Raw genomic sequence first — 26,653 nt, 5'->3', positions numbered from 1 at the left:
TTTTTTAATAAATCTTATTATTTGTATTTCAAACTTTATATATGCATTTAATGAATCCACACTTTAGCTTATAGCCTCTAATATTATGATGATAAATAATACTCAGAATCATACAATGATTTTTGGGAAATCCCAGCAATACATGCTTGAAATGAAAATGTAACTTCAGTATTCGATAATGCTTCTAAAGAATTAAAAGAGTTTGAATACAAACTGATTTCTTATTACAAGACTAAGAGTGTACCATCATGCTCGCAGCTTTGTGACACTGTCACAAAGCTGCTAGCATGATGGTTAGCACCAAGGTTTTGAGCTAAATGCTACTGTCAGCATGCTAACATGCTCACAATGACTCGCATAAAGTTGGGCAGGTATAAAGTTTACCAGGTTCACCATCTTATGTTAGTACATTAATATTATGTAATAATAATAATAATAATAATATGCCACTTTATACTGATGTGAATGTCATTAGTTTTGCAAGTATTTTGTACCATACCATACCATAAACCAAACTATTGGACAGATTAAAATTTTGATCTGATTATGGTGCTAGATGAGTATCACAGTTCACCCTGAGACATGAACTTCTGTTCAAAATGCAGTGGTAATGCATGTAATAGTTGCTGAAACATTTAATTTAAAACTACAAATATCTATCAACCTTGTAGTGGTGCCAGAGAAAAAGTGAAAGGATTCATCAGCAGCAGCATTCATCGTCTCGGGGCCATGAATGAATCAAAGTTTGACTGCAATCCCTCCAATAGTTGATGAGATATGTCTGTCTGGAAATATGATAAAGTGACCACATAGCCAACACTCCGACATTGCCAGACGGCAAAAAAATCAGGGAACCCAAACTAAAAACATAATTCTCCCCCAGACGTCACCTAATTAAAGAATCCCGGCCTGTACCCTCCGACCGTATCAGTAACCGACTATACATCTCACCTGAGGCATCCAGTAGCCAATCTCAGCCTCGCCCTCCATCCAATACCAAATCAAGTCCTAGATTTGTCCCTATCTACCCACAGCCGAGGACAGTGCAAGTCTATTACGAAGCCTGACAGAGGGACGGAGAGATAGAGGGAAGAAATTGAGAGAGACTAGACCTGGCACTGATATCATGTTGGTAGTCCTTTAAAACACACACACACACACACACACACACACACACACACACACATTTCGCTGTCTTTGTGGGGACTTCCCATTGGCACAATGTATACTGTAATTGAAAAACACTAACCTGTCCCTGTCTCTGACCCTGACCTTAACCATCACCAAACAAATATTTTGGCACTTTTAGTTTTGTCAATAACAACAACATAGTTCAGAAAATCTTTTTTTCCCAGTGGGGTCCATCCAAATAGCCCTGCAAAACACTCTGGGTCCCAAACTGTGGGTGTTCTCCCAGTTTACTAACCCCATTAAGTCTGTAATACAAGGGCACACACACACACACACACACACACACACACTGGACCTTGATGCCCACCTCCTATCACAACACCTCCACATGCTCCATCTCTTCTCTGTTAACTGGCAGAATGATAATCATTTTAGTGATAAAAGCCACAAGGAATAGAAAAAGATGATTCAATAATAATGGTACAATTAACCTCAATTCTTTTGTGCATTAAAATGCACCGAAAAGCTTTGTGTCACTTAAATGAGCAGAAGGATTGAGGCACTGCATTTCACTGTCACTGTATTCCAAGTCATTTGAAATTTACCCAAAGGCAGAGACAAGCTGCAAAAACCGATTGAGAAATTTGAACTTGATCTCAAAATCACGTCAGCCTCACAGCAATTCAACAATCTTCAAAATAACTCAATCTATCTGGTGTTCAGACTTCAAAGGAAACTCAATCTACTTGTTCCCTGTACAGTTTCTCATGTCTCAGTTTTTTCTGGAAATTAGTGGCAGCTCACAAAATCATTCTTGAAATAAGCAGACTGGTAGTGAAGATAAGTAAAATGTTCCTTTCAAATGAGACAATTAAGATTTTAAGACTCAATAACAGATTTAATAACTAGACAATATGGAAGTTTTTACAGTGTATTCCAGTTCGGTTTACTTTTCACTGAAGACCTGAGCACCTGAGGCACTCTTGCTGCACCAATTGAAGGATTAGCCGTTATGAGGCCAACCGTGAAGTCTGGATTGAGGACATTAGTTAGAAGTTTATTCAGCTGATTCATTCTTAATAACAAAATGCGTCTAGTGGCCCTGAGAGATAAAGTCTGCACACAGAGGAATTGGGTTGTTGAAGACAGAATAAAAGAAAAAATACTGTTACAACTTTGAGAGTAGCAATGTCATATACAGCTTCTATTTAGCCGTCCCTTGCTATTGAAGTGCATTTTGCCTCAGCATAATGGCTTTATATAATCACTGTAACTGCAAATGAGTGAATGAATGGCAAAATAAATAAATAATTGCACAAAACTAGCCCTCTCCCTCCACTTTACACACTGCATAACTCTTTTTTTAGCATTTATCCTCTAGTAAAAAGAGCGGTGCAGTAGAATGGACTTGACACCAAAGAACTTTTTAATGACTCAAAAGTTTCTATCTCTGTCTCCAATAGCCACTTAGTATATTTATATTCAGTTATTACCAATCAACCAATATAATAACATTTTATTGGCAGTGGAGGAGTCTGCCATTCCAGCACTAGCAAAGCAAAGGGGATTCCCAAAGAACAGTGCATTCATGTAATCCAGCACAAATTTATTTTAGTTATAACCTCACTGTTCACTCTTTCTACACCATGTCAGAGCTGTGTTAATTCACTGCGAATGTAAACTGAACATTGCCTACTGCTACACTGAAAGTCTTTAATTACCAAAACATGAAGTTAGCAATGATCGTTCACCAAAAATGCATCTATAAAACAACAGGGGTCATTTTTGTCATCAGTGCATCATTTAGATTTGTAGCAAACAAGTAATGCAACAAGAGGGAGCAGCTATACTTAGATGAAGATGAAGTTAGATGATAGATAGAAGAGCTGCAGGTGACACGCCGCACACCTCCAACTCCTCAGCAATACTGCCAACTTTACTGTGTCCTGCTGTTGTGTGGGAAACTGCAGCATGAAATCAAATTCAAAAGTGTATCAGGTAATTATTTATAATATCTTTATTTGTAGGGCTACACTGTAAACAGATATATCAGTTGCCCCTCTGTTGTCTGTTTCTGACAAAGTAGCTGCTCAAAGTGTTTGCTGTCATATGAGACCACACTTGGTGTAAACAGCAGCAACAGGACAGTGATGATAATATGATCTTCCTAGACCTGGGAAACACTGTCTATCAACTTTGACTATTTTTGAGCATAATTGATATAAAGGCAGAGTCTGTCTCTCGTCATCTTACTGGAGTCTTGCGCTCTGTCAGTTTGGAAAACAGTCCAACAGAGCGGTAGCTAGATCCAGGGCGCTGAGATGAAGCCAGGTCTCTCTACAGATGTCCAATGGTCTCTGAGTCTCATTTTGTCCACTTCAATTTCCTGCGACTGGACATTAGCCAGGAGCAGCCAATCCAAGCTGGGTTCGCTCAGCTGTTGTCCTAGCTTACTTCTTTCTCCTGGGGCAGTCATACACCCGCTGCAGTGCTTGATCTGGCTGGATGCCAAGGGCATTGAACGTTTCAAGGTCCGCTGCTTTCGATCCAAAATGCCATGTTTCATTTTCCAATAGCTATGAGTATGTTTCTGTCATGGGTATTACATGTTTCAGAAATCAAGCTGAAAAATGAAAAACAAAAATGTAGCAATGTTTGGAGGAGTTACAGCTTCTGATGTTTTGCTAAATAACCAATAGCCATTAGCTAAATGGAAGTATAGCTACAGAGGGATACATCTTTGTCTTATGTTGGACTCACTGGACGCTACAGTGACTCACTATCACCCCTGAGGTACAAAGAGTTATTACAGGACAAGGCGGGCTGGGGTAGCTGGTTAGGTTGCCAACTATCTCTGCAAGATAATATACAGACGTCTTTTCACTTTGTGTTGATATCATTTGATTCATGAATGTTTCAAAGTACATTTCTGGCCTAATCTTACATATTGCCCCTTTAAAAACACATTCATCTAAACTAGAGGGGGGTTTGCTTTGACTGCAGTGTGCCCCAGTTTAACTATAAAGTTGAACTTTCCAGGACTTCAGGCAGGTCTACAGAGAGATTCAGTCTGGACAGAGTCCTCCTGCTCAGAAGTGCACAGAGCATGGGGATCAAAGAGTACAGCATCCCCTCCTCGTGCCCTGCTGAGACTGGCAGAGCAAGATGCAGCAGGGCACAACCAAGTGAGTAAACATCTCTCTGGGGATCCCTCTCTGTTTCTCCATTCTCTGACTGTTCGCTGCTTTCTGTGGAGTAATGAGAACAAAGCCTGTCTATGGGTTGAGGTTTCATGCTGGAGCCTGAACACATCCACAGAGAGTTTGAGCAGATTTTCTTCCTCTCTCTTTCTCTCTCTGTCTGTATTTGCCCCCCCCTTCCTTGCTGTCAGACAGGGTTTCATTCACTCCTCCTTGTTTGCTGTCTCACGTATTTTTCACTGTCCTCATTCTTTCGTTTTTTGGCTCCCCTTTGAGTAAATTCCACCCCATCACTCTGCCTTTTTTTCTCAGCTAAGTGAATTTCCTCATTCATCACTTTATCATCACTACACTCTCTGTGAGCCAATTTCTCTCTCTCTTTCAATTGACCATCTGATTCTCTCCATCCCTCTACTCTGTCATCTTCCTCAATCTTGGCCTCCCTAGTTTCCCCTTCCACGCTGCCTTATCTGTCACTTGACATCATTCACGCTTTTCCTCCTGCTCTCTTTGTTGATCTTGGCAGTCACCTCTCTCTTTCTCTTTCTCCTCATCCCTGGCATGACATTGGTCACACTGCTCATCCTCATTTTGGCTTCCCAGAGTCCCCATGCTGGTTTGTGTCTGTGGGTGATGTCCTTGAACAGAGGTCAGGTGGGTTTCCTCTAGTTTGAGGGGTGTCTCCTCAAGCTGCTGTTTGTGCGTATTTGTGTGTGTGCATGTATGTGTGTTTGGGGAGGGAAAGTAAATGTTATTTCTGAATGCGTGTTTGTAAAAGCTCAAGGACGTGTGTTGTTTGCATATGTGTGTGTGTGTGTATGCGTGCGTGTCTGTATACGTGTGTGTTCTCTACGTACAGGGGAGGGGCCATGTATGTGCTTTCCTGCCAGTGATTGCCCTTGACATACACGCAAGAGGATAAGCACACACCTGACTGCCTGCATTTGTGTGTGTGGTGCTGACGAGACTCAGTGTGTGTGTGTGTGTGTGTGTGTGTGTTAGTGCGTGCATACATCTATGTGCATCTGTGCTTGTGTTTCCTCAGGATAAACAATGCCATCCAACCCTATTATGAATCCATTGAGCAAACTGACACCGATTGCACACAGCCAGTTCACAGACAAAACAAACACAAAACTGCATCTCTGAATCACCTTACACATACAAGGCTGACATGAGTGCATCAGAGTTTTTGGGCCAAGATGGCTACGCTTGACCTCAATCAATCCATATGGAGAGCACTGTGGGAAGGAGGGGCGGAGACTCACTGCACAGCCAGCACCTGAGCAGTTACCGCAGCAACAGCAAGTGGAACAGTTGGCTGGTGTTGCCTGGCTGCAATAATGAATTACCTGGAAAAGCCCCCTGGGAAGCATAGACGGCTGCTGGCAGTTCACTGGAGGATTGGAAGCATGGATCTTCATCCTCCGCATAATGAACTGGTCATTCGCCTGTCTGGGGAATAGTGCTAATTGCTGGCCAGAGCAAAAGAGCTGGGGACCTACCTGAGCGTTTTGGTGGTCATGTCAGCTGCTGTGATGCCATGATACATCAGCGTTTCATTCCACACTGGGTTCAGCGTATTCTTAAGGGTTTTTGTGCGTAGCTTGTTTGCCTGAGGAGATAAAGGAAAAATATGAAAAGAAATTAACGGAAAGGGAACGATCAAATAAGAAGGAGTGAGGAATGTTTAAAGGGTGAAGGAGCAAACTTGTCAGATCAGAATGAGGAAAAGAGAATAAAAGATCATGAAAAGGTAGCAAAAACGAGTGACACCGAAAGATCAAGAAAGAAGGAGAAAGCAAAAAAATGGAGAAACATCATTTATCTCTGTCCCTCAGGAAATCGCAGACATCTGCTGCCCACTTTGTAGAGGAGAGTGAAAGGACGCAAGGCTTCCCTCGTTTCACCTGTCCGTCTGTCTTCTCCCCAACACGATAAGACAAGTGCATTAGGACCAGCCAGACCTCCAAAACAAGCACTGTGTGTCAAACACAACACAGCACAGCACAGCAGCCAATTAAACTGCACAACAGATTCAGCATGAAAAATTAAAGCTTTCCAGGAGAGGAAATGCCCATGATCCCTTAACAGCTTCACCGTCCATAAATAAAGTTTGCAGCCACTTGGTGCCTCATTTCCCTCTGTTGCCTTCAGGATATGTTCATCTTGTTTAAGCTTCTATTTCAGATTTTCTCTTGTATATATTCTAATGTTTTTCAACCCCTCTAGAAATTGGGCTTCCATCCCAATAAAATGTATTTTTACTGACTCCCAAGGTGCATAAATTCCTGCTCACAACTCTTGCAAAGTCAAACCTCTGGCTCAAATGAAGAAGTTAGACACATTCTTGTCATAGGTAATTTAAGTAGAATTTTAAAGCGCTTCTTCTTTACTTTCAGTGACAAATGTTGTACATTTTACACCACTGCATGTATTTGGCAGCTATAGTTGATGGTTACTTTGAAGATTTAGTAGACACAGTCTAAAGTATCATTCTATATTTTTTTCATCGAAAACAAATTCCATTTAACGATGAAAACCAAAATTAAGTATAATCTTTGTAGCCAAAGTCTGAAACAAGAATAGCAATATCATAGATCTCTTTGTAGATCTCATTGATACAGTATTGCACTTGTAAAAGCTCAGGAAAAACAAGTCTGAACTCAAAAACACGACTCTAAGACCAGACCAGGGTGATAAATGAAAGACTTGATTTTAATTTCCATTTAGTTTTCTGGACTCTATCCTCAGAGGTCGGTCCAATGTAGGCAGCCAAACCATCTGTCCCAGCATAGTAGGTGCAGGTTGATGGCCGTGGAAGCGCTGAGATGGAAATACACTGGTGGCAGAGCTGGGAAGGATGTTGTGAGCACTCTCTACCCACAGCCATTGTTTGGAGATGCACCACAGAGCCGTCGCCATCTCCTGGGTCATACATCTGCCCATTAGGCTGCCAGTGGTACCCAAAGGAAAGGCTGATGGTTCGCACTTAGGAGACTGCAAAACACGATGAGAGGTGAGACCCTGGTCAGAGTCTGGGGAGATCACGCACAAATCATGTTGTAACAACAGCTTAGCTGTCTCTCTGGCTGGGGGCAGAGGAATGAATAGGCAGTTTTGGAAAAATGGTCTACCACCATATAATTCACTGTATTAACATCAGAGGGAGGACTGGTGACGAAGTTCAGGGAGACATGGGACAAGGGTCGATGAGAATGGGCAGCACTTCTACCTCCAATACAAACTGATGTGACGGATTGGAAAAGGTGAGGATGGGAGATGTGGTGAAACAACATTTGAGCTCCCTGAAGAGAGACCTCAGCAGATTGGAGCCACACAAAGGCAGTAATCTGGGAGAGGGGCACAAAACTGTTGTTCTGCCAACAGAAATTGGTAAGCACCAGGATGCATTGTATTTGTGAGAGGAAGGAACGGGCCAGTCCATGACTGCCTTGACCTTGGTGGGGTCCATCTGGATGCTGCCTGCAGTGAGAAAAAGCTTGGAATGAGAAATGCCAAAGAAGAAGTTGATGGCAAAGAGGTGTTTTGGACTAAAAACATCTTTCAAATCAAGGATCTCCCAAAACTATTTGAACTTCTACTTGAGTCCATAGAAGTAACATTACTTTTACTAGAGTCCAGCTGTTGTTTGTTTGATCCACCACTGCTGCAGAGGCTTCTGTTTCCAAAACAACACTTCCATAATGCTTCAGGTTATAGTTGAGGGACAGTTGTTGATGACTTCCCTGCCTTCTTCACAGTCACTGGATAAAAGTCAGATTTTAGAAAAGCAGCTGTCCTGCAGTGGTTTGACTTTTGTAAGTACAGCCCGTCAGAATACAGGACATTGTCCCATTATGTGGGATAAGGGATAAAAATACTGTGCAGTCCCAAATAAAATGGCACACCTGGTCACCTTACACACAGCATGACAGTAACTCCAGATGACCGTCAATGTGTGGATTATGTTTGACGAGCCATGGAAAACCCAGAATGACATGCTCAGACGGATGAGGACACTTCTCTGAGTCACAGAGCAAAGGAGGCGTCAATCGAGGGCGCTTGCTTCCATGGGTATGGCTAGGGGTTCGCGGCTGATGCCCAGCTGAGTAATGAGGACGCTGGCCATAACGCTGGCGTCTGTGCCGCAATCAACAAACACTGAAATCGTTTGGGTCCGGTCAGGCAGAACTAGCTGAGCATGAAGCATAAGATGTAATTATTGGTGAACTCTGTCTTTTACTGGGCAGTGGGAGACAAAATGTTCTAAATCAGTCTGACCGCAGTGTAGGCACCTCCTTGACTCACTGGTACTCCTCCGAGGTGTCCGGCCAAGCTGCATTGACTCATGGGTGTTGTTGTTCAGCATGCTCATCGTTAATGAGATCAGAGGGTCTCTTATAAAATGGTTCGTACATAGAGGGAGCATTCCACTTTAGTGTTGGCCACCACCCGCCTTCCTCTTTTGCTTAGGTTTAACAGACCCTGATGGTGCTTTTCTCAAGTGGACAAGAACTTTCTTGACTTTGTTGGTGAACATCTACCACTTGGCAGTAGCCCAATCCCTGGTTCTAGTCATGAGTTAGGAAATAATGTAAGCTACACAGGACCGCTCAGATGGAAAGTTAGGGTACACATAGGATTTTGAAAAACAAAGCTGCAGAGGCCAAGACTTCTTGATGTTTAGATCTCTATGGGAACACAGTCAATTTATTTTGAATCAGTCCTACATAGATGGTGCTATAAATACTCACCAAAACACCAAATGTGTATTATTCCGCAAATGAAAATAGTCCCCAACAAATGCACCATTTACTCTAACTGACTCATTTAACTTGAGTCAGGCTTGATCCAAACTTCTTCTTCTTTTTTTCTTTTTTTTAAAGAAAAGTATGTCTTTGTGACCCATTTTTAACAGATTTACATCTTCAGTAGGAACAGTTTGGCTCGGGGGGCTGAGTGCCACAGATTAGCATAGAGAAGTCTGAAAGTATTTAGAGAACGGCTAATATACTGTTGACTTTGGTCTTTTGATGGGTTTTATTATCAATAGGAAAAATGATGGGGTGTAGACTGCCTTACTTTTTACATTTTTTGACAGTATATATAGTGGTTAGAAATATCTCCACCTCTACCAGTTTTTCTACCATTAAAATGGTGCATACACTGCAATTTAGGGTTAGGGTTAGGGTTAGACAACAGTTAGACAACAATTCATATAATATAACACTAACAAAGAGCCATTCTTCCTGGATACTCTTTTTCTAAAGTACATTTTGTAGGCAGCACTTTCACTTGTAATAGTATTTTTATTTTACATTGTGGTATTGCGAATTTTAATTAAGTGAAGGATCTTATACCACTGGTTATGCATGATTGCATACATCCACTAGTCCAGCAGGTTGAGACAGTGTGTACTGGCCAAATACTCCTGCTTGTGTCTGAAGCTTCGCAGATAAACACCTCATCTCTCCCTTTCCCTTTCTCTCTTTTCCTTTCTGCCACAGTCAGCCTCTTGCTAACGCCTCGGGGCCAGACGCCAAACCCTCCCTTCCATCTTCTTTCTCTTGGTCTGTTTTTGTCCCCACATCTCATTGTTCTGTTTGTGCTGCCTTGCTTCTTCCTCCCCTTCCTCACAGTCATCACTGTCCCCTTTTTATTCTTCATTTTCTGCTGGAAACTTCTGGCTTATCTACAAAAGTCAGCCCTCCCGAGCTTGCTCCAGTAAGGGAACAAGTGTTTTCGATTCATGTCATTTGTTTGATTCATTAATGTGCAGGAGGAGCTGTGCACAGGAAGAGTCACGACTTGCAGCGGTGCTTCACAGCTGTATGTGTGCCAGCACAACTCAACAGAATAACTATTTCACAAATAATCATCACCCATTATTAACTGAATTGTGTGGTTTTTTTATTATCACATCTTGCCGCATGCTGCACCTACTAACACTTAAAACACCAGTTCCCTCTTCCTGCCCTCTGTCACTCCCTGCCTCCATTTTACATGCACACCAGTGCTTTTGCATCTGTTTCTAAATGTTTTATCTCTCACCCTCCATCTGTCCATCATACTCTACCTCCCTCTTCTCCATCCGTCTGTGTGGATCTTTTTACGTATTTCACACTCCCTCTCTCTCAATCCCTACTTCCCAGAGCTGTGGATAAAGAGTCTGACTATGAGTACATTTTCCATGCACCTCCATTAGGAATGGACAGACAAAAATACCAATAACCATTACAGAGGCACTGACAACTATTGCGCCCGTAAGTGTTTGTGTGCCAGAATGACAGAGGGAGTGATAGAGAAGGAGGGACAGATGAAGGGAGCATCTCTGTGTGACTGTGACTAAAGCCTTAGCATGTGTCTGCATATACACAAGGTCATGCGCTGCATGTGTTACAGTGTGTGTCTGACATCACAAGACAGCATGCGTGACTGTCTACTGGTTAAAGAGCATGTGCTGGAGGATGTGACTGTCAGAGAGAAGGAAAATGAGTCGGACCTAATTGTGTTTCTCTGCTCTCAGTATTTGTACAACTCAAGCCCTTGCAGGAACTGAAACCTTTTGTGTTCTGGATTATTCATTGCGATGCTTGCATGCTGAGTCTGAATGTGGACAAGAGGAGGTGTGTGAGTGTGTGTCCGTCATCCTCGCTTCTGCACGTGGACGCGCCCACTTTTCAAGTGACGTGGCCCCCATCTGGTGGGTATTTAACACACGGCGGTTCATGGGTACTTACCTACTCATTGACGCTTTCTCTGCGCCCCCCACCACCAACCCCCCTCTCCCCCCATCAACACTCGCCTGTTGACGTGAGCCGTATAACAATCCTCCCTGTTTCCATGACAACCACCTGCTGCTGTCCTCCCCTCATCTGTCTCTCCCTCCCTCCCTTTCTCCACCCCCCCCTTCTCTCTCCCCCTTTTCCTCCCTCTCGGTTGTCTCCCTTCTCTCCGCACACTGTTGGTATTTCAAGGTCAAAGGGGGTCACAGCCAGATAGTGAGATAGAGACAGTGATAGGAGTGGAAAGTGGGGAAAGGAGAGCGATAACGGTGGGAGAGAAGACAGACAGAGGAAGGCTGGAGGACAAAAATCCCCCAGACATTGTTATTGTTAGCACCTTAGACCACAGACAGTTGCCTCACTCAACCTATCTTCACTTGGCGTCCTCCCTGTGCTTATCATAACCTCATTTCATGTCAACCTTGAGCCAAAATGGCTGACAACAGGTTGCATTCTGCCGGAGCTGTGGGGTTGCTGTTGTGGCAAGCCTTATCTTCCCTGCTGCTTGAGCTCAAAACAAGACAAGAGCGGTGCAGCAGACCAGAACATGTCTGTGCTTGATAAAGCTGAGCATTGGACCACATTAAGCAGTAACCACCCGAAATGTGCCCCGCTCAGCATCCTGAAACAACACACTAAATTAGCCCGCTGCTGTGTTACGTTTTTTGCAAAAAAGCGTTTTGACCTTTTCATTCTGTCTGATAAACAAGTATCAACAAGGGAGACTATTATTCATACAAAATAAATAAATGCTTTTTTGTTTTCTTCAGTTGAATAACTCATGAAATATTTCCTATTTTCACTCTTTTCAATAAATTATCATATTTTGCCAGCGGTTTCTGTGTAATGTGGGAGTTTCCTGAGAGAGTGCCAGTGTCTGGGACAGCCCAGTGTGGTAGCATGTTACGTTAATTGCCACTGAGGTAAGGTTGGAGCAGTGACCTTGCTAGCCCCGGGGAGAAGATGAAGCTTGACGTATGGATCAGCCAGCCCATTGGAGTCCATGGCTTTCAGTCCCTGTGGACACAAGCAGACACACACACACACACACACACACACACACACACACACACGTGCACACACACATAAACACACACACATAGTATAGTGTCAAAGGTGACGTCATCATGCCCCAAACACTTCACACGACTGACAGGGTCAGAAAAAGACAGTGAATATGACAGACCTCTTCTTCTGTAGTTACATCTAAATAGCGCCCCTGGTAATTTCTTTCCATGCCACTATTTTGTACCATCCTAGACTCCTTTGTGTTGTCCTCAAGGGAACCGTTCAGCGAGATTTACATAATTAACATCATGTGACAGTACACAATATGTAGTACAAGGCTTGTGTCCTTGTACAATGTCCATACCAAATGTGTCTGCCACAGCAACCGAGCAACATCATCCAATATTTTGTAGCGCAATGAGATGATTTTGTCTTGAATTGACAGACTGCTGAGGTAGTGCGACGACCACGTTACTTTAAAAAGGTTGAGAGAAAGCAGTCTGACATGTGCAAACGTAAAAGCATTACAGATGTAGTTATCATTGGGCCTTCAAGGAGGATTATGCAACTCCAGACAGACAGAGGCCTTTTTATATGAAGAAGATATTGAAACTGTGAGTACCTTTGCTTTGTGAATAGTACAATGAAGACAGTTGTTCTCCTGATCAAAGAGCAAGTTGAACTCCAACGTTCCCAGGTAAGCTGAAAACAACACAAACCATGGCAATTACTGCCAGTAAAGGGACAGGCACACACACACTCTCAAAAGCTCTGAGTCATATTTGTAGCAGATGGCCTCTTAAAAACATGACGCTGCCTAATATGAATTGATCTGTCTTGTTTGATTACTGTTTGGGAATGAGACGAAACTTGCGGGCTGAGTCCTGCTATTGCAACATTGTCTAATAAATCATTGGCGTCGCTGTGTCACCTAAAGTGGGAGTGACAAACACTTTTGGAAAATTGCTTGACTCCCCATTTACTCTTCAGGCAAATGTTGCGCCTCTGCAGAAAGTGCAGAAACTGGTTTTGAGTAAAGAAAAAGATGAATCTCCTTCAAAAGTTTTACAATTGGATGAGTTATTTTTCTGCTGTATTGCCTCATAATTTGAACACAGGAAAACACACACACACACACACACAAGCCAAACACACAATGTTGAACACAACTTTTCCAAAGCAAAACTTTGTTCAGTCTCCTCAGAACTCACTGTCATCGTCGTCAGAGTCAACCACCTCCTCCCTGTCTACATCGTTGTTCTCCCTCCTCTCCACATCTTTGAATCCTCCGCCCGTCTCCCCGTTGAAAGTCTCCTCTTTTAGGATCTTCTTCTCCCTGGGAGGCGGTGGCGTGCAGGGGTAGTCGTGGAAACGTGGAAAGAAGTCTGAGATCTGTGGGATGGGGAGGATGGGCCCCGGGCACACGTTGATGGCAAAGTGCTCCTGCATAGAGATCTTGACCGGCGAGGGAGGGGGCAGAGTGGTGGAGTGGGGCGTCGCCGAAGGGGAAGAGGCGGACGAGGAAGGGGTGGATGTGGAGGAAGGGGGGATGGCCAGGTGGGAGGTGGAGGGGGGTGGTGGGGGTTTGGAGACGCTCATGTGGACTGTCGAACGGGACTGTGGGATGAAAAACGAAAGGGTGAGATGAGAGAGAAAGAAACAAACGAGGAAGGACAAAGAGAGTAACAGCTGGGATCATAGCAGAGGGGAGGAACAAGAGGCTCAGAACTAGAAGAGAAACAAAACAACACAGTCATATCCTCCACCTCCTCTGAATGTCCAACTTTCTCCTCTCTGTGAGTTTGCACAGCATCAGTAGAGGTCAGTTCCATGCAAGTCAACATGTGGCAATATGTTGAAATTCACAGCATGTCTAAAAGAAAACTGTTTTAAAACTGTCTTATCTGGCGTTGCAAACCTGACTTCTCAAGAGCCAAAATAGAATTTGCCAGAACCTTTGGCACTTCAAGTGTGACTCACACATTGTGTCAGCACACCAAGTCTGTGCTCTGAATTAATATTCAAATGTAGTGCTGTAAAGTATGAACAAGCGATGTCACTTGTGTATCTGCACTTCACTCTAATCCCTACCTTATCTCTCTCTTTCACTCCTCTCTCTCTCATCTGCAAGTCCCTTGAGCAATATTTACATAATACTATTTGAAGCCTTTCTCAGACCTTAGCATATTTGTCACTAAAAGAAGCGCAATAACTGCTACCAAACTGTTCCATCCTTATTAAGACAAATGCTCATTTCCTGTTTTCTTCACAGTGATTAAGAGAGACTGAAGACATGTTTTCTCTCATGCAGTCCCACAGCGTCACTGTGTCATTATTATTTCAAGAGCTAGTTTGATTTCAGTGATCAGAGAGACAAACTTCAAACCAGAATGTGACAATGTTTACTGGTACCGTCCCAGATTAAGCAGTTTAAGATAAAAACCAAAAACTGTCATGGTCTTTAATTAAAATATACAGCTAGCAGATCCAGTTTTTAACCACATACCTTCACTGTATATGATACAGCTTATTCATGACTGCAAATACGGCTACATAGGAGGGTCATTTCAGGATGTGTGTCCATCCTCACGTCACTGCTGTTAATGCCCCCACTTGTGAACTCTATGTCTGTGCATTTTGTCTCATATGTTTCATATGCTGATGATTTTCTAGTAGGTTCTTTCCTACAAATGGAATGATTTTGCTCTTTTAGTTTTTTGACTGATGATGATCTGTCATGTGAATGAAGAGCCTCTCATTTAATAATTGTCTTGTGCTGCTTTGAAAACTCACAAAGTGTTGACTCTAGAGCTCTAGAGCTAGCCATTTGGTTTATAAAATGTCCAAAAATTGAGATGAATGGCCCAAGCTTATGTCTTAAAAATGCTACATTTATTAACAGTCCTAAAGATATTCCATTTAAAATATTAGACACAGAGAAAAATCGCACATCTTCACAAGTGAGAAGGTCCTAACAGAAAATGGCTGGCATTTGCTTGAAAAATGACTTGAACAATCAATCGCTAGTCAGACTTGTTGCAGATCAATTTTCGGTCCATCAACTAATTAATCAATTGTTTCCATTCCAGTTAAGTTCCACCCCTCAGCCGTAGCTGTCAAGTGCTGATTGATTTGACTTTACAACATGGACGAGTTCAAATATTAAGTAATTCTTTCATTATGTGTCATTATCTTGCATATTCCTGTTTATGTTGTAATACAGTATGCATGTTAGCAATATATTTGTGTTCAACCTTTAATTGTTGCCACACAAAAATCAGATACTGAACAAAACAGACACTGAGGTGACTTTGTGTACATCAGTATTGCTATATCTCACCTTACATCATAAAACATATTGACGCTCTCCATCTCACATACACTGACATACATGTTTATATACTGACTCAAGCCAATGCGCCATTCATATCCAAACATGAACCAGACTTAACTCAGTTGTAAACTTGAATTTCCTAGAGCACATTCCTCCTTCCTCCCTATACCAAGTTATAGCACTTAAACAGACCCTCTCACACACGTGCGTTAAGACCTTACACACAGATAAAGACCCCAGACTGCCTGGTCCCATCTTCATTCATTCAGTCACTCACACTCCCCTTATGTAACAACACCCAAATTCACTGCTTGGATACCCGCGTACGAATCACCACTTGCAGCATGTTGCTTACAAACTCAATCTCTCTCTCCTCTCTTACATCCAGAGACGCGCACATGCAGGCACATGTGGAAACACACAGACATGCACAAACATAGCCATCCACAAATACGTACCCAGGGACAGTCTTCATCTGTGCCAGCACTCCATCTTGCCTGCCCTCACGTCCTCTGTTTCTCACACACTGAGGAGCATGCAGACCAGCTTTGAGTCAATATATCCCTCTGTACTCTCTCTCTCTCCCTGTCTCTATTCGTTTGCTCTCCTCCTCTGGCCCTCCCTCTTTCCCTTCCCCTGTAGTTGTGACGTATCTAGTTAAAATCCCTGCCAGTCGCTTGCAGACTGTGCATATTGTGCTGTCACTCACTTTCTCAGCAGTGGCGAGGTTTAAGGAAACCCGGGAAAAAGAGGCGTGTGTTTGTGTGTGTGCGTGTGTGTGCGTGTGTGCGTGTGTGCGTGTGTGTGTGTGCGTGTGTGTATGTGTGTGTGTGTGTATGTGTATGTGTATGTGTATGTGTATGTGTATGTGTATGTGTGTGCGTGTGCGTGTGCATGTGCGTATGGGGGGGGTGCAAAGCGAAAGAAAGTGGCAGACAGACAAGCAGAGCAAGAAAGAGAGACAGACAAGAAGACACACCAACATTATACGGGCACATAGAGATACACAAAGCGACACCAGCCAAAACAAAGACACAGACAGGCAGATACAGTACAGTAGATGGAGAGGAAAATGGGTGTGAAAACACTGAACGCACACAAAAGGAAATATTGCCCTGGGATGAAAAAAAAAAAAATCCACCATCTGAAGGACAGAGGAAGGAAATTAAATTCAACATGTTGACTGAGCTGAATAAAATACAATGCCAGCCATACAATCTCACTGCCAGATTACTTTGTGTTGGCTATGGCTATGGCCAATATCAGCCAAGCATGTGTGTGTTAGTGTGGGTGCATGTGTTTTGTCTGTATGCGTCCAACTGTGGCAGCCCTCATAGTAACGGCTGACACCTGCCACAGTAACAAAATGAACTGAACACAACAATACATCAATAACAGTGGACCTGTGCAGGATGACACTGCAGTAAATTACTGGTGGACACAAGGATGAAAGAATGAATGAGAGGGAGAAGGAATGAATGCATGCTGGTTTAAAAGACAAATATGGACTGTTCAAGCCTAATGTTCTGTTTATGTTAAATACAATTAATATTCATGTTCATATATCAGTGATTGATGATGGCAGTAGTTTAGATTTAGAGGTTTAACCCTTTATAGGGCACTCATTTAAATACTTAGAAATTCAAAATTTCAACCCAAGACCATTACTGGTGGTCATTATAAGACTTTTTTTACTTTTGTGAGTTTTTCAAAAAATTTTAAATTCTATGGTGAAAATCAAGGTCAATGAAGTTACCATATATGGTTTCTTGCCGGTCTGTCATGTAGCCTGATTGTCGCTTGTTGGTTTGGAGAAATCTCGTAGTTCTACTGCCTCATGGTGAGGCAAAGGAAGGGCATTTTGAACTCCCACATAAGTTACCAAATACGGTCCCTTGCCCGATAAAGGGTTAAGAGGGAGGTAAACCTGCCTGGGGTCCAATTGATTCCAAACATAAGGAATGTCACTATGTAAGATAATACACATTGATTTGTCAAGACTGTGAATTACTTTTTGCCAAGAAATGAATATATTTGTTCATTAGTAGCCCCACAAACTAAACTTATTTGGTGTAATGACAACGTAGCATTTCATCGCTTTCATTAAAGGAATTATTATTTTTACATTTAAGTAAAAGTCTGGTCTGTGGGATCTCCAACAATGAGGAAATAAAGCTTTAAAATGGGTTAAGGGAAACAAATTTCAAAAGGGAAAAGGTAAGAGGTGGGGAACAAAGTGAGAACACTTCAAAGGATTAGAAATGGACATAAAAAATGAAAATACTCATTGAGAAAATGAGCTAAAAGCACATTCTCTTTGTCACATAGAGCGGGTGAGCTCCTTTGATTACAGCACATGGCAGAGAATATAGAACCATTTCAATGACGTATTACTTGGGTGGAAAACCATCAGAGCACTAATTGATAACTATGTAATTTTCCATGGTTGGAAAGTAACAGATGAACAACAACAACCCTGGTCAATTAAATTAACAGTTGGCTGGAGGAAGAAGAGGAGCGAGCTCACGTGGATGCATGTGCTCATCCATTTGTAAACACTTTGATTTACTTTGGGCATCTCATTACTATTAGCATCACCTCATCAATATTGCGTTAACAGACCGTCACACTGTATATGCATTAATTTGCAAAAAGAACATGAGGGCTAAATGAGTTGAAATTAGATAAATGAATGCTCAGTCTCCCAATGCCAAACTATCTATCTATAAATAGACACTTTAGACATGAGCTACACGCTTTAAGTAGCTTGAAATTAATGCAGAAGTGCGGCTGAAGTACACCTACCTCTGTTCTCGTTGGAGGATGACAGAATTTCTACAGAGTGGCTCATCCCTTAAGGTTGAAAACGAAAAAGCACACGTGTGCAACTGTGCATAGGTGAGAGTGTACTCCACCCACAACAGCAGTTATCAGACAGCTGCAGAGCTCTCACAGCTGACCTGCTGATCACCAAAACCCTCAGACGCTCTTCATGTGGCTGGGCACCTAAGAGGCACACTGTACTCTACCAAGAGGGCTCTTACTGCAGTCTCAATACGTTTAGGCCAAGGTAGACTTATACAGAATTACAGTTTTCTGATTATGAGATTTGCGGGGTTGGTTAATCAAAATTAACAAGCATCTTTCAAAGGATTCAGGGCTTTTAGCAACTTTAGGGGAATTTACATTTTGGTACAGTTATGGTGGGTATTGTTTTTAGGTTGATGCAGGTTTTTAGACTCAGCCAACAAAATTAATCAGATTTTTAATCTTGTGCTTTTGAATAGAATTTGGGACCTTTTCATTGGGAGATAAGTTGGCGATAAGTTGGAGATAAAAGAACAATGTAATTTGGTACAAATCACAGGGAGAATAGAGACAGTGCTGAGAAAATTATTTTAGTTGCAGTTAAGTTAGTTGAGGTTATTAATAGACAGAGACACATTAAAAAAGTTCAAGCAAATATAACTGAACAGTTGAACAATTAAAAAGTAAAAAAAATCAAAATAACTGAATAGTGACTGTAGGTAGAACAAAATATTATTAAAAATTAAGCACAGCAGATGGAAAAGAAAAATGATGACAATGAAGAACTCAATGTCAAAACAAAATGAGTAATTTCTTGACTTCCCACTGGAGCTTCAGATTTTTTTGTCCAAACAATAACTTGTTTTTTGTAGATGGTACATTCTGCACTTTCCAACAATCAAAACCCAATCTGTTGACTCAGTAGTAACAGAGAAGTGACTTCACAGGACCCACACACTCAGTATTATCTGAATGGAAAGGTGACAACATCATAACCACAGAGTGACAATGCGGTGAGTGAGGCAATAAGCAGATTCGACAGGCACAGGTTTAATTGACACCGTTTTCCATTCACAGTGACACCAAACCACATGGATTTGTCTGGTTGACCGTGCCCAGGCCGGTTCTGAGAAGAAACGCAATCAATTGTGCTCGAAGAATGAAGTCTGGACAATGGCGCTGTGGTATTGATCTTCCTCAGGGGTAAACATTAGGTAGCCTGTCAGATGGATATTTAACACAGTGGCATTGCCCATGAACTGACAAAAGTAAATAATAGTCAACATCATCCCAAGAATCAAATGGGCGTGGGACTCAAACCAGAAGAGTGAATTTTGACGGTGAAGTACAGACAATATTAAGAAATACTGCATTGTTTGCAAAAAATATCATAAAACCTACATCAATGTCAAATAATAGGAAGTGTGAAAGAAAAAGGAAATGCATGAATGAACCAGCCTCCATTCGTCCCCTCAGCCTCTATGTCAGTATTATGATTCAAACATTCACATTGCGCGGGAGTATAATATAAATAATAAACACCTTGAATGAGAAAGAGAGAGATCGGTGGGAAGGAGGGAGAGGCTACGACCAATTTGTGGAGGAACATTCATACAATCCTTCTGCATGGCAAGATAATCTCTTCCCATTACGACAGCACAAAGCAGTGGAGGTTTTCCATTAAGAGTACTACCACAGCATCCCCAGACCCTCAGCCAGCCATTCACTCTCAGATTAAATAAACCTCTATTTACATACTGGTGCAGTAGCACATGCTGATTTTTTTTAGCATTGGGCACCCCATAGCATGGGAAATTGCATACATTTTCTGATAAAGATCAAAGGCACTTCTCACCCTATCCTACACTCGTCCTTGAAAGTATGCGCAGAGTTACTTCTGTGGAAGTTTTGCATAATGCAAAGCTGAGTGCGTCTTCTAAGAGCCTGTCTGCTAATAGTGCAACTGGAATTAAGAAACTCATTCACTACTCAATACGAAATATTCATATTCATATTCAGGTCATTATTTGGTCAAAACTGTACTTATCAAAATTGTAAAAATCTGTGTTGTTGCCCATTTGTGATTTGAGCACTCCCTAAATTACTCCAAATATTAGTCTGTGTCATGATTCGAATCATTGGCTACCATGCTGGTCTTTTTCTAGAAGTCATAACAGTCTTTTGCCATCAACACATCTGCCAAAGAAAAAAGAAACCATATTTCCATCTTGTTTTCACATATTTTTCCGTCGTTTGAAGTTTGATCATTGATTTTTAATTTAATCTCATCGCACCCTCTTCTTCGGCAATGGTTTAATGGCACCTGACTGAAGATTTGGCACCAATAGCTGTTTATCTTAATGCTTCAACTCCTAACATTACCAATAACGTAGCATCAGGCCAGCTGATGGAAACAAGCATTAATATACATTAATATGTATACACAATATACACAAGCTTTGCTGGCTTTCTGCAAAGTCAGTTAAGATGTGTGATACATTTGGAAACTTAACACTTGGACAAGGTACTTTACAAGGTTGGCAAACTAGCTTCAACTTACCAAATAAACAATGGGTCGTTGAATGAATGGTTAATGAATGGTTAATGTTGTAAACGGATAGATCACTTAAAAATACAAAAATACTTAGCACTGTGTGCTAAGTAAAAATCACGAAATAACAAGTTGTATCAATGTTCATAGAATATGTAAGATGATGTGCTCAGTAGCCCTGAACCACTGAGGTTAACTATGTCTCTAGCAGTGCAGACTCTCAAACAGTGAGTCGTTGCCATGGGAAGTGTTCACGCAGAGACCTTACACTTAAATGTAAACGTATTCAGAAATGGTCACACTTAAGAATAGATATGCATCATAACTGTGGTATTATTAGCCTATAGTTTATATTTCCTTCCACAAAAAGTGAGCAGCCATTGTGGCCACAAGCTGTAACTGCATTATAATGGTGCACTGAATTACCTTTCATGTCCCAATCTTGTCTTGAGGCAGCTGCTTTATAGACGTCATTAGGAGACGTGATTGAGAGTGAGAAGAATAGGACATCAAGCTAGAAGAAGGCTAAAATATGATAGAAAGGCAAGTAGGAAAGTCTCTGAAGACACTCAGTAATTTCTGTGACACAGACATACACATCTAAACTTTAACATTAATCCCCATAAGATACCTAAATACCAGAATAAGTAAAACTGTGTCCTGAGTGTAGTGCATTAAGCAAGGCTGCATTGATTGTTTTTAAGCTTTTTATTTGTTTTATATATATATATATACATATACATATACATATATATATGTATATATATATATATATATATATACAGTTAAGCCCAAATTTATTCATACCCCTGGTAAATTTTGACTTAAAGTTACTTTTATTCAACCAGCAAGTTTTTTCTTGATTGGAAATGACACAGGTGTCTCCCAGAAGATAATAAGACGATCTACAAGAGGTATCATTGTGGAAAAAAAATATTTCTCAGCTTTTATTTACATTTGAACAAAAATTCATTCATACCCTTTGCAAACTGTCACAGTCAATGGGAAAATCCAAAGTTCTATACCATTCCAAATAGTCCAAGCTGTTCTAAAGCATCCTAATTACCCTGATTCATTGGGAACAGCAGCAGCGGGAACAGTTTTAATCAACTCAACAGGTGAAAAATAGCAGCTCTCTGCAGTTGGTTTGTGGACAGTCATGGCTAAGACAAAGGAGCTCACTGAGGACCTGCGGCTGCGCATTGTGGCTGCTCACAAGTCAGGAAAGGGCTATAAGGCCATATCTAAATGTTTTCAAGTTCCAGTGGCTACAGTGCAAAGTATTATTAAAAAATACAAGACGTTCCGCACTGTGGAAAATCTCAGAGGACGTGGTCAGAAGCCAAAAGTGACACCTGTGCTGGCCAGGAGGATAGAGAGGTGAAAAAGAATCCCAGGATCACCACCAAGGCCATCCTGGTGAATCTGGGCTCTGCTGGTGGCAACGTCTCAAGGCAGACAGTCCAACGGACACTGCACACTGCTGGGTTCCACGGACGCAGACCAAGGAGGACGCCACTTTTCCAGATAAGGCACACAAAAGCCCTCTTGGCCTTTGCAAATGCTCATCTGGACAAAGAAGAAGACTTCTGGTCTTCTGTTTTATGGTCAGATGAAACAAAAATGTAATTGTTTGGCCACAATGATGTGTCCTTCATTTGGCGTAAAAAAGGAGAAGCCTTCAACACCATCCCCACTGTCAAACATGGTGGTGGGAACCTAATGTTTTGGGGGTGTTTTTCAGCCAATGGACCAGGGAACCTAATCACAGTAAACGGCACCATGAAAAAAGAGCAATACATCAAGCAGTCTGCAGAGAAACTTGGCCTTGGGCACCAGTGGACATTTCAGCACGACAACGACCCAAAACATCACAGCAAAAGTGGTGAAGAAATGGTTAGCGGACAAAAACATTAACGTTTTGCAGTAGCCCAGCCAGAGTCCTGACTTGAATCCTATTGAGAATCTGTGGAGGGGGCTAAAGATCAGGGTGATGGCAAGGAGACCCTCCAACCTGAAAGAGTTGGAGCTCATTGCTAAAGATGAATGGGCAAAAATACCAGTGAGACATGCAAAAAGCTGGTCAGCAATTATAGGAAGCGTTTGATTGCTGTAATAGCCAATAAAGGCTTTTCTATTGATTATAGAGAAGGGTATGAGTAATTTTGGACATGCCACTTTTTGTTCAAATGTAAATAAAAGCTTAGAAATATTTTTTTCCACAATGATGCCTCTTGTACATCGTCTTATAATCTTCTGAGAGACGCCTGTGCCATTTCCAATCAAGAAAAAACTTGCTGGTTGAATAAAAGTAACTTTAAGTCAAAACTTGCCAGGGGTATGAATAATTTCGGGCTTAACTGTATATATATATATATATATATATATATATATAGAATGTTTTTTGTGAGGTCTCAATGATTGGCAGCCATAAGATTGTTCCTGATAACAGCAAGATGTGAATGGCGTTAATTTTCCTTGAGTGTCTGAGTGACATTTTAATTCAGAGGAGGAATCGTTGAGAAGCAGTCATTTCATCTCAAAGTGACGGCAGTTGCGATTAATTGAAAGACTTTAATAGGCAGTGTGATGCTGGCGAGTGCATTTTTTAACAGGTGGCTAGTTGTTGATGTTCCCCCGGGGTGGCAGTTGGTGTCACAGGTGCTGCTTGCGCTCCACATCGCTCTGCTTCGGGGGGAATCATTGGTCGTGTTGGCAGAGAATGCTGTTCTGTCAAGGTGCATTATTCTTTTCACCATGCGCCGCGTCCCCAACTTCAGCCCCGGGTGGCTTCCGGTCTCGCCCGAGAGGCGGCTCCCTCCGTCTTTCTCTTGTTCTCCCTCAGCTCCTCCCCATTGCCACCACCAACATCACCCTCCACTTTCACCTTTCCCTCATTTTCTCAGTCCTCCTCTCTCTTTCCCTCTCTTGAGGGCTGTTCTAACAGAGACAGATCCCATTAACCCTACCTGAGATTTGTCCTTAACTCTGACAAGCACACTAAAAGAACGGAAAGAACAGATGTGTTTTTTTTTTTTTGTTAATCTAAATTCACACACAATGTCACTGAACAAGTTTTCATTTGTCAAATGTTTTGTGACAGGCTCAGCCAGGAATGCAAAAGAAAGAATGACCCCTGTCAAATAAAATGACAGATTGACAGTATGATATTCCCCCTGGTTAAATGTGTTATTTCATTCTTTGTTTATTTTACACTTCTCCTCTTGTCCTTTTTTGGTTCATGTGTGCCCCAGGAGGAAATGCACAACTGTAACATTTAGACTCCATGTCTTCATTATAGTGATTTACCACGTGGTTTGAGTTAGAGATGTGCGATTGGATTTGAAGCGTAGTGAGTCAGGGTACTTGTGAGGTTTGAGGTTGCCTTTTTTTCTTGTTTTATCTCCCATGAGGTTGAATCCTTCTCTTAATGACGCTGATCTCCAAACAGCCTGCTGTTCTAACTCCAAAGCCAAGCTCAGCACTAACACAGCCACATTATTTTCCACTGACCCAATTAGATCCTGCATAGATCCTGCAATTCATATTTCTCTCTCTTTCCCTCCTTCACCCTTTCCTTCCTTTTTCCTATGCTCCTTTTGATGAATGACTTTGCTTTTTAGAACAAATGACAGCTCTGTGATTAATTGTGTGTGCTCTTTCACTCTGCCGTCTTCTCACTTTTTTTTTTTTTTCAATTTCTGTTTCTCACCCTGGGTTAGTGAAAAATATTCTATCTATACCTGGGTTTGCCCCATCAGCATATTCCCATAAATAAAAGAGGAGGAGGTTGAGGTGGAGCGGAGAGGGGTGGAGTGAAGTGTGGCCCAGAGGCAGGGCAGTGGGCATGTGTGAAATGGAGGGGTGAATGGATGGAGAGGGAACGGAGAGGGAGAGGGAGAGAGGAGCCAACTGCTCCAGATCAGGAGTGTGAAGGTGACTGCAGTGAATAAGACAGAGAGAGATAAAGATGAAATGAAAGGAAAAAAATGCAAATGTTAAAGAGCAGAAAATAGACAATGAGAATATGCTAAAAAAGAAAAAATCATCATGCTGAAACTGAGATAGACAGATAAGAGCAGGAAGAGATGTGAATTCAAAATGCCAGAGAAATAGGGAGAAATTGACCTGACTGGTGAATAAAAAGGTGGATTTTATGAAGATGTCGGAGCAATTTCCACTGAAAGAGATGAATTGCATGAACTAAACCTTAAGATCCTCAAGTCTTTTCATAATTTGAATAAAAGTGGCCCCCATCACACAATAAAAGGAGCGAAATGCACCACATGACAATGTGGGCAATGAACACATAACCACATAATGCATTTTTAAGAGCTTGTGGTCATTTCACATTTCATTTCTGTGAGATCAGGTCGGCAGGAGATGAAGGAGTAAAACGGGGACGTATTGAAAAGGCAGTGATTATAGCGAAGTGTGCAGCCAGTGCCCCGTAGCAGGACGTCATGCTGTGCTTAATGAGGCAACCATGCTAGCAATTAGTTCCTGATAAGACATTATCAGTCAACAATAAGTGAACGCATCATTAACCAAGAGACCTCTCCAGTAGCCTCTCATCTTCAGCGTCTCGCTCACACACAAACAGCACTTGTATGTCTTTATCAACATCATGAAGAAACATTGTTGATCAACATATCTGGAAAGTCACTAAGTGTTCATGCTGGACATACAAGCAAAATATTCAAGGGGCAACAGTCAGTAGATCAGATCTGGACCGTTTCCCCCCCTATTCGAGTTTTTCCTTTAACATCGATGGATTGTGAGTTCTTAAAATACCTCATTTTTATTTCCAGTAAAAATCATAGTTTTTTCAGATATTCTTTTTGAAGACAAAGAGTGTGCTCCTGAGGAGAGTGTTGCATCATGGTTGTTTGTAGCCTTATTGTTGCTAGAAGTGTCTTCAAGCCCATTTATGATGTCTAATGTCTTTTAGAGTTTGTCAGCCCTCATATTGTTTAGGAAGCCCAGTTCAACCTGGAGAAGTTTCTGAAGGCTCATGTAACGTGTTACAGCTCCACTGAAATAAAGTAAAAACAAGTGGAAAGTGTCTTGAGGCTTTGACTGGGGAAACACACTGCACTGAATCCTCTGTAAAGCAGACCTGCCAGTGTCAGAGATGATGAGGAGCTCAAAAGGACTGACAAATTCTGTCAGAGAAGTCCATTTGATCACTTTCAAGAGTCTGACAGGCAAGCGTGAGCGTTTGTGACTGATAGACAAGCTACTCAAACGTGGGATTTATGTTGCGCGTTAATAAATTATTTCGTTGATATTGAAATTGATATTTCATGTTTTATATCTGGGGTCGTCTGATACTTGGTTCAATGTGGTAGATTTTTTTCTCTGTGTGAATCAAATATATCTTGTGACTCAATCTGTGAGAAATATGAGAACCAACATCCCAAGTGAAAAAAGGTATTTTACTACTTTTTTATGGTTATAGTTTATGGTTAACTTCTTTATGGTTATGTTTAGGCAACTCACAGCACTTAGTTAAGGAGAGGGAAAACTCATTGTCTTGCTTAAATACAGAAAAATGTGATGATGTGTTTACTTTATTATCATGTAACCAAAACTATGATCTTTCTCAACAATGATCTTCTTCTCAGGATGCAAACCCCGGTCTCCAGTGTCAAAGTCCTGCACTCTGCACTAGTGCACTTTTATCAAAACGTAACCAGCTAAACACATTAGAGGTAAATTAATGTACTTTCTAGGAGGTGGGGTTTGAAAAATGCCCCTTATATCACTGCATCTGTGCAGCATATGGCCGTATTTCCAAGATTTGGCATCACGCTGCTCAAAACTGCACCAC

At 41.7% G+C, this 26,653-nt stretch overlaps 1 protein-coding gene across 1 annotated transcript in view; it reads right to left on the bottom strand.

The window, feature by feature from the left end:
• Positions 1–18,346, bottom strand: part of doc2g (double C2-like domains, gamma) — a 35,131-nt gene extending 16,785 nt beyond the window's left edge. The window contains exons 1-5 of the mRNA XM_070827914.1: positions 18,267–18,346; positions 13,339–13,744; positions 12,750–12,829; positions 12,062–12,136; positions 5,837–5,946 (exon numbers count right to left, since the gene is read on the bottom strand). Coding sequence (XP_070684015.1) covers positions 5,837–5,946; positions 12,062–12,136; positions 12,750–12,829; positions 13,339–13,726 — 653 coding nt within the window. The 5' untranslated portion in view covers positions 13,727–13,744; positions 18,267–18,346. The remainder of the gene's footprint in view (positions 1–5,836; positions 5,947–12,061; positions 12,137–12,749; positions 12,830–13,338; positions 13,745–18,266) is intronic.
• Positions 18,347–26,653: the final 8,307 nt, after the last annotated feature.

The sequence above is a fragment of the Pempheris klunzingeri genome, chromosome 3 (assembly GCF_042242105.1).
Source record: "Pempheris klunzingeri isolate RE-2024b chromosome 3, fPemKlu1.hap1, whole genome shotgun sequence".
Classification (NCBI taxonomy): domain Eukaryota; kingdom Metazoa; phylum Chordata; class Actinopteri; order Acropomatiformes; family Pempheridae; genus Pempheris; species Pempheris klunzingeri.
This window is presented reverse-complemented; position numbering and strand designations above follow the sequence as displayed.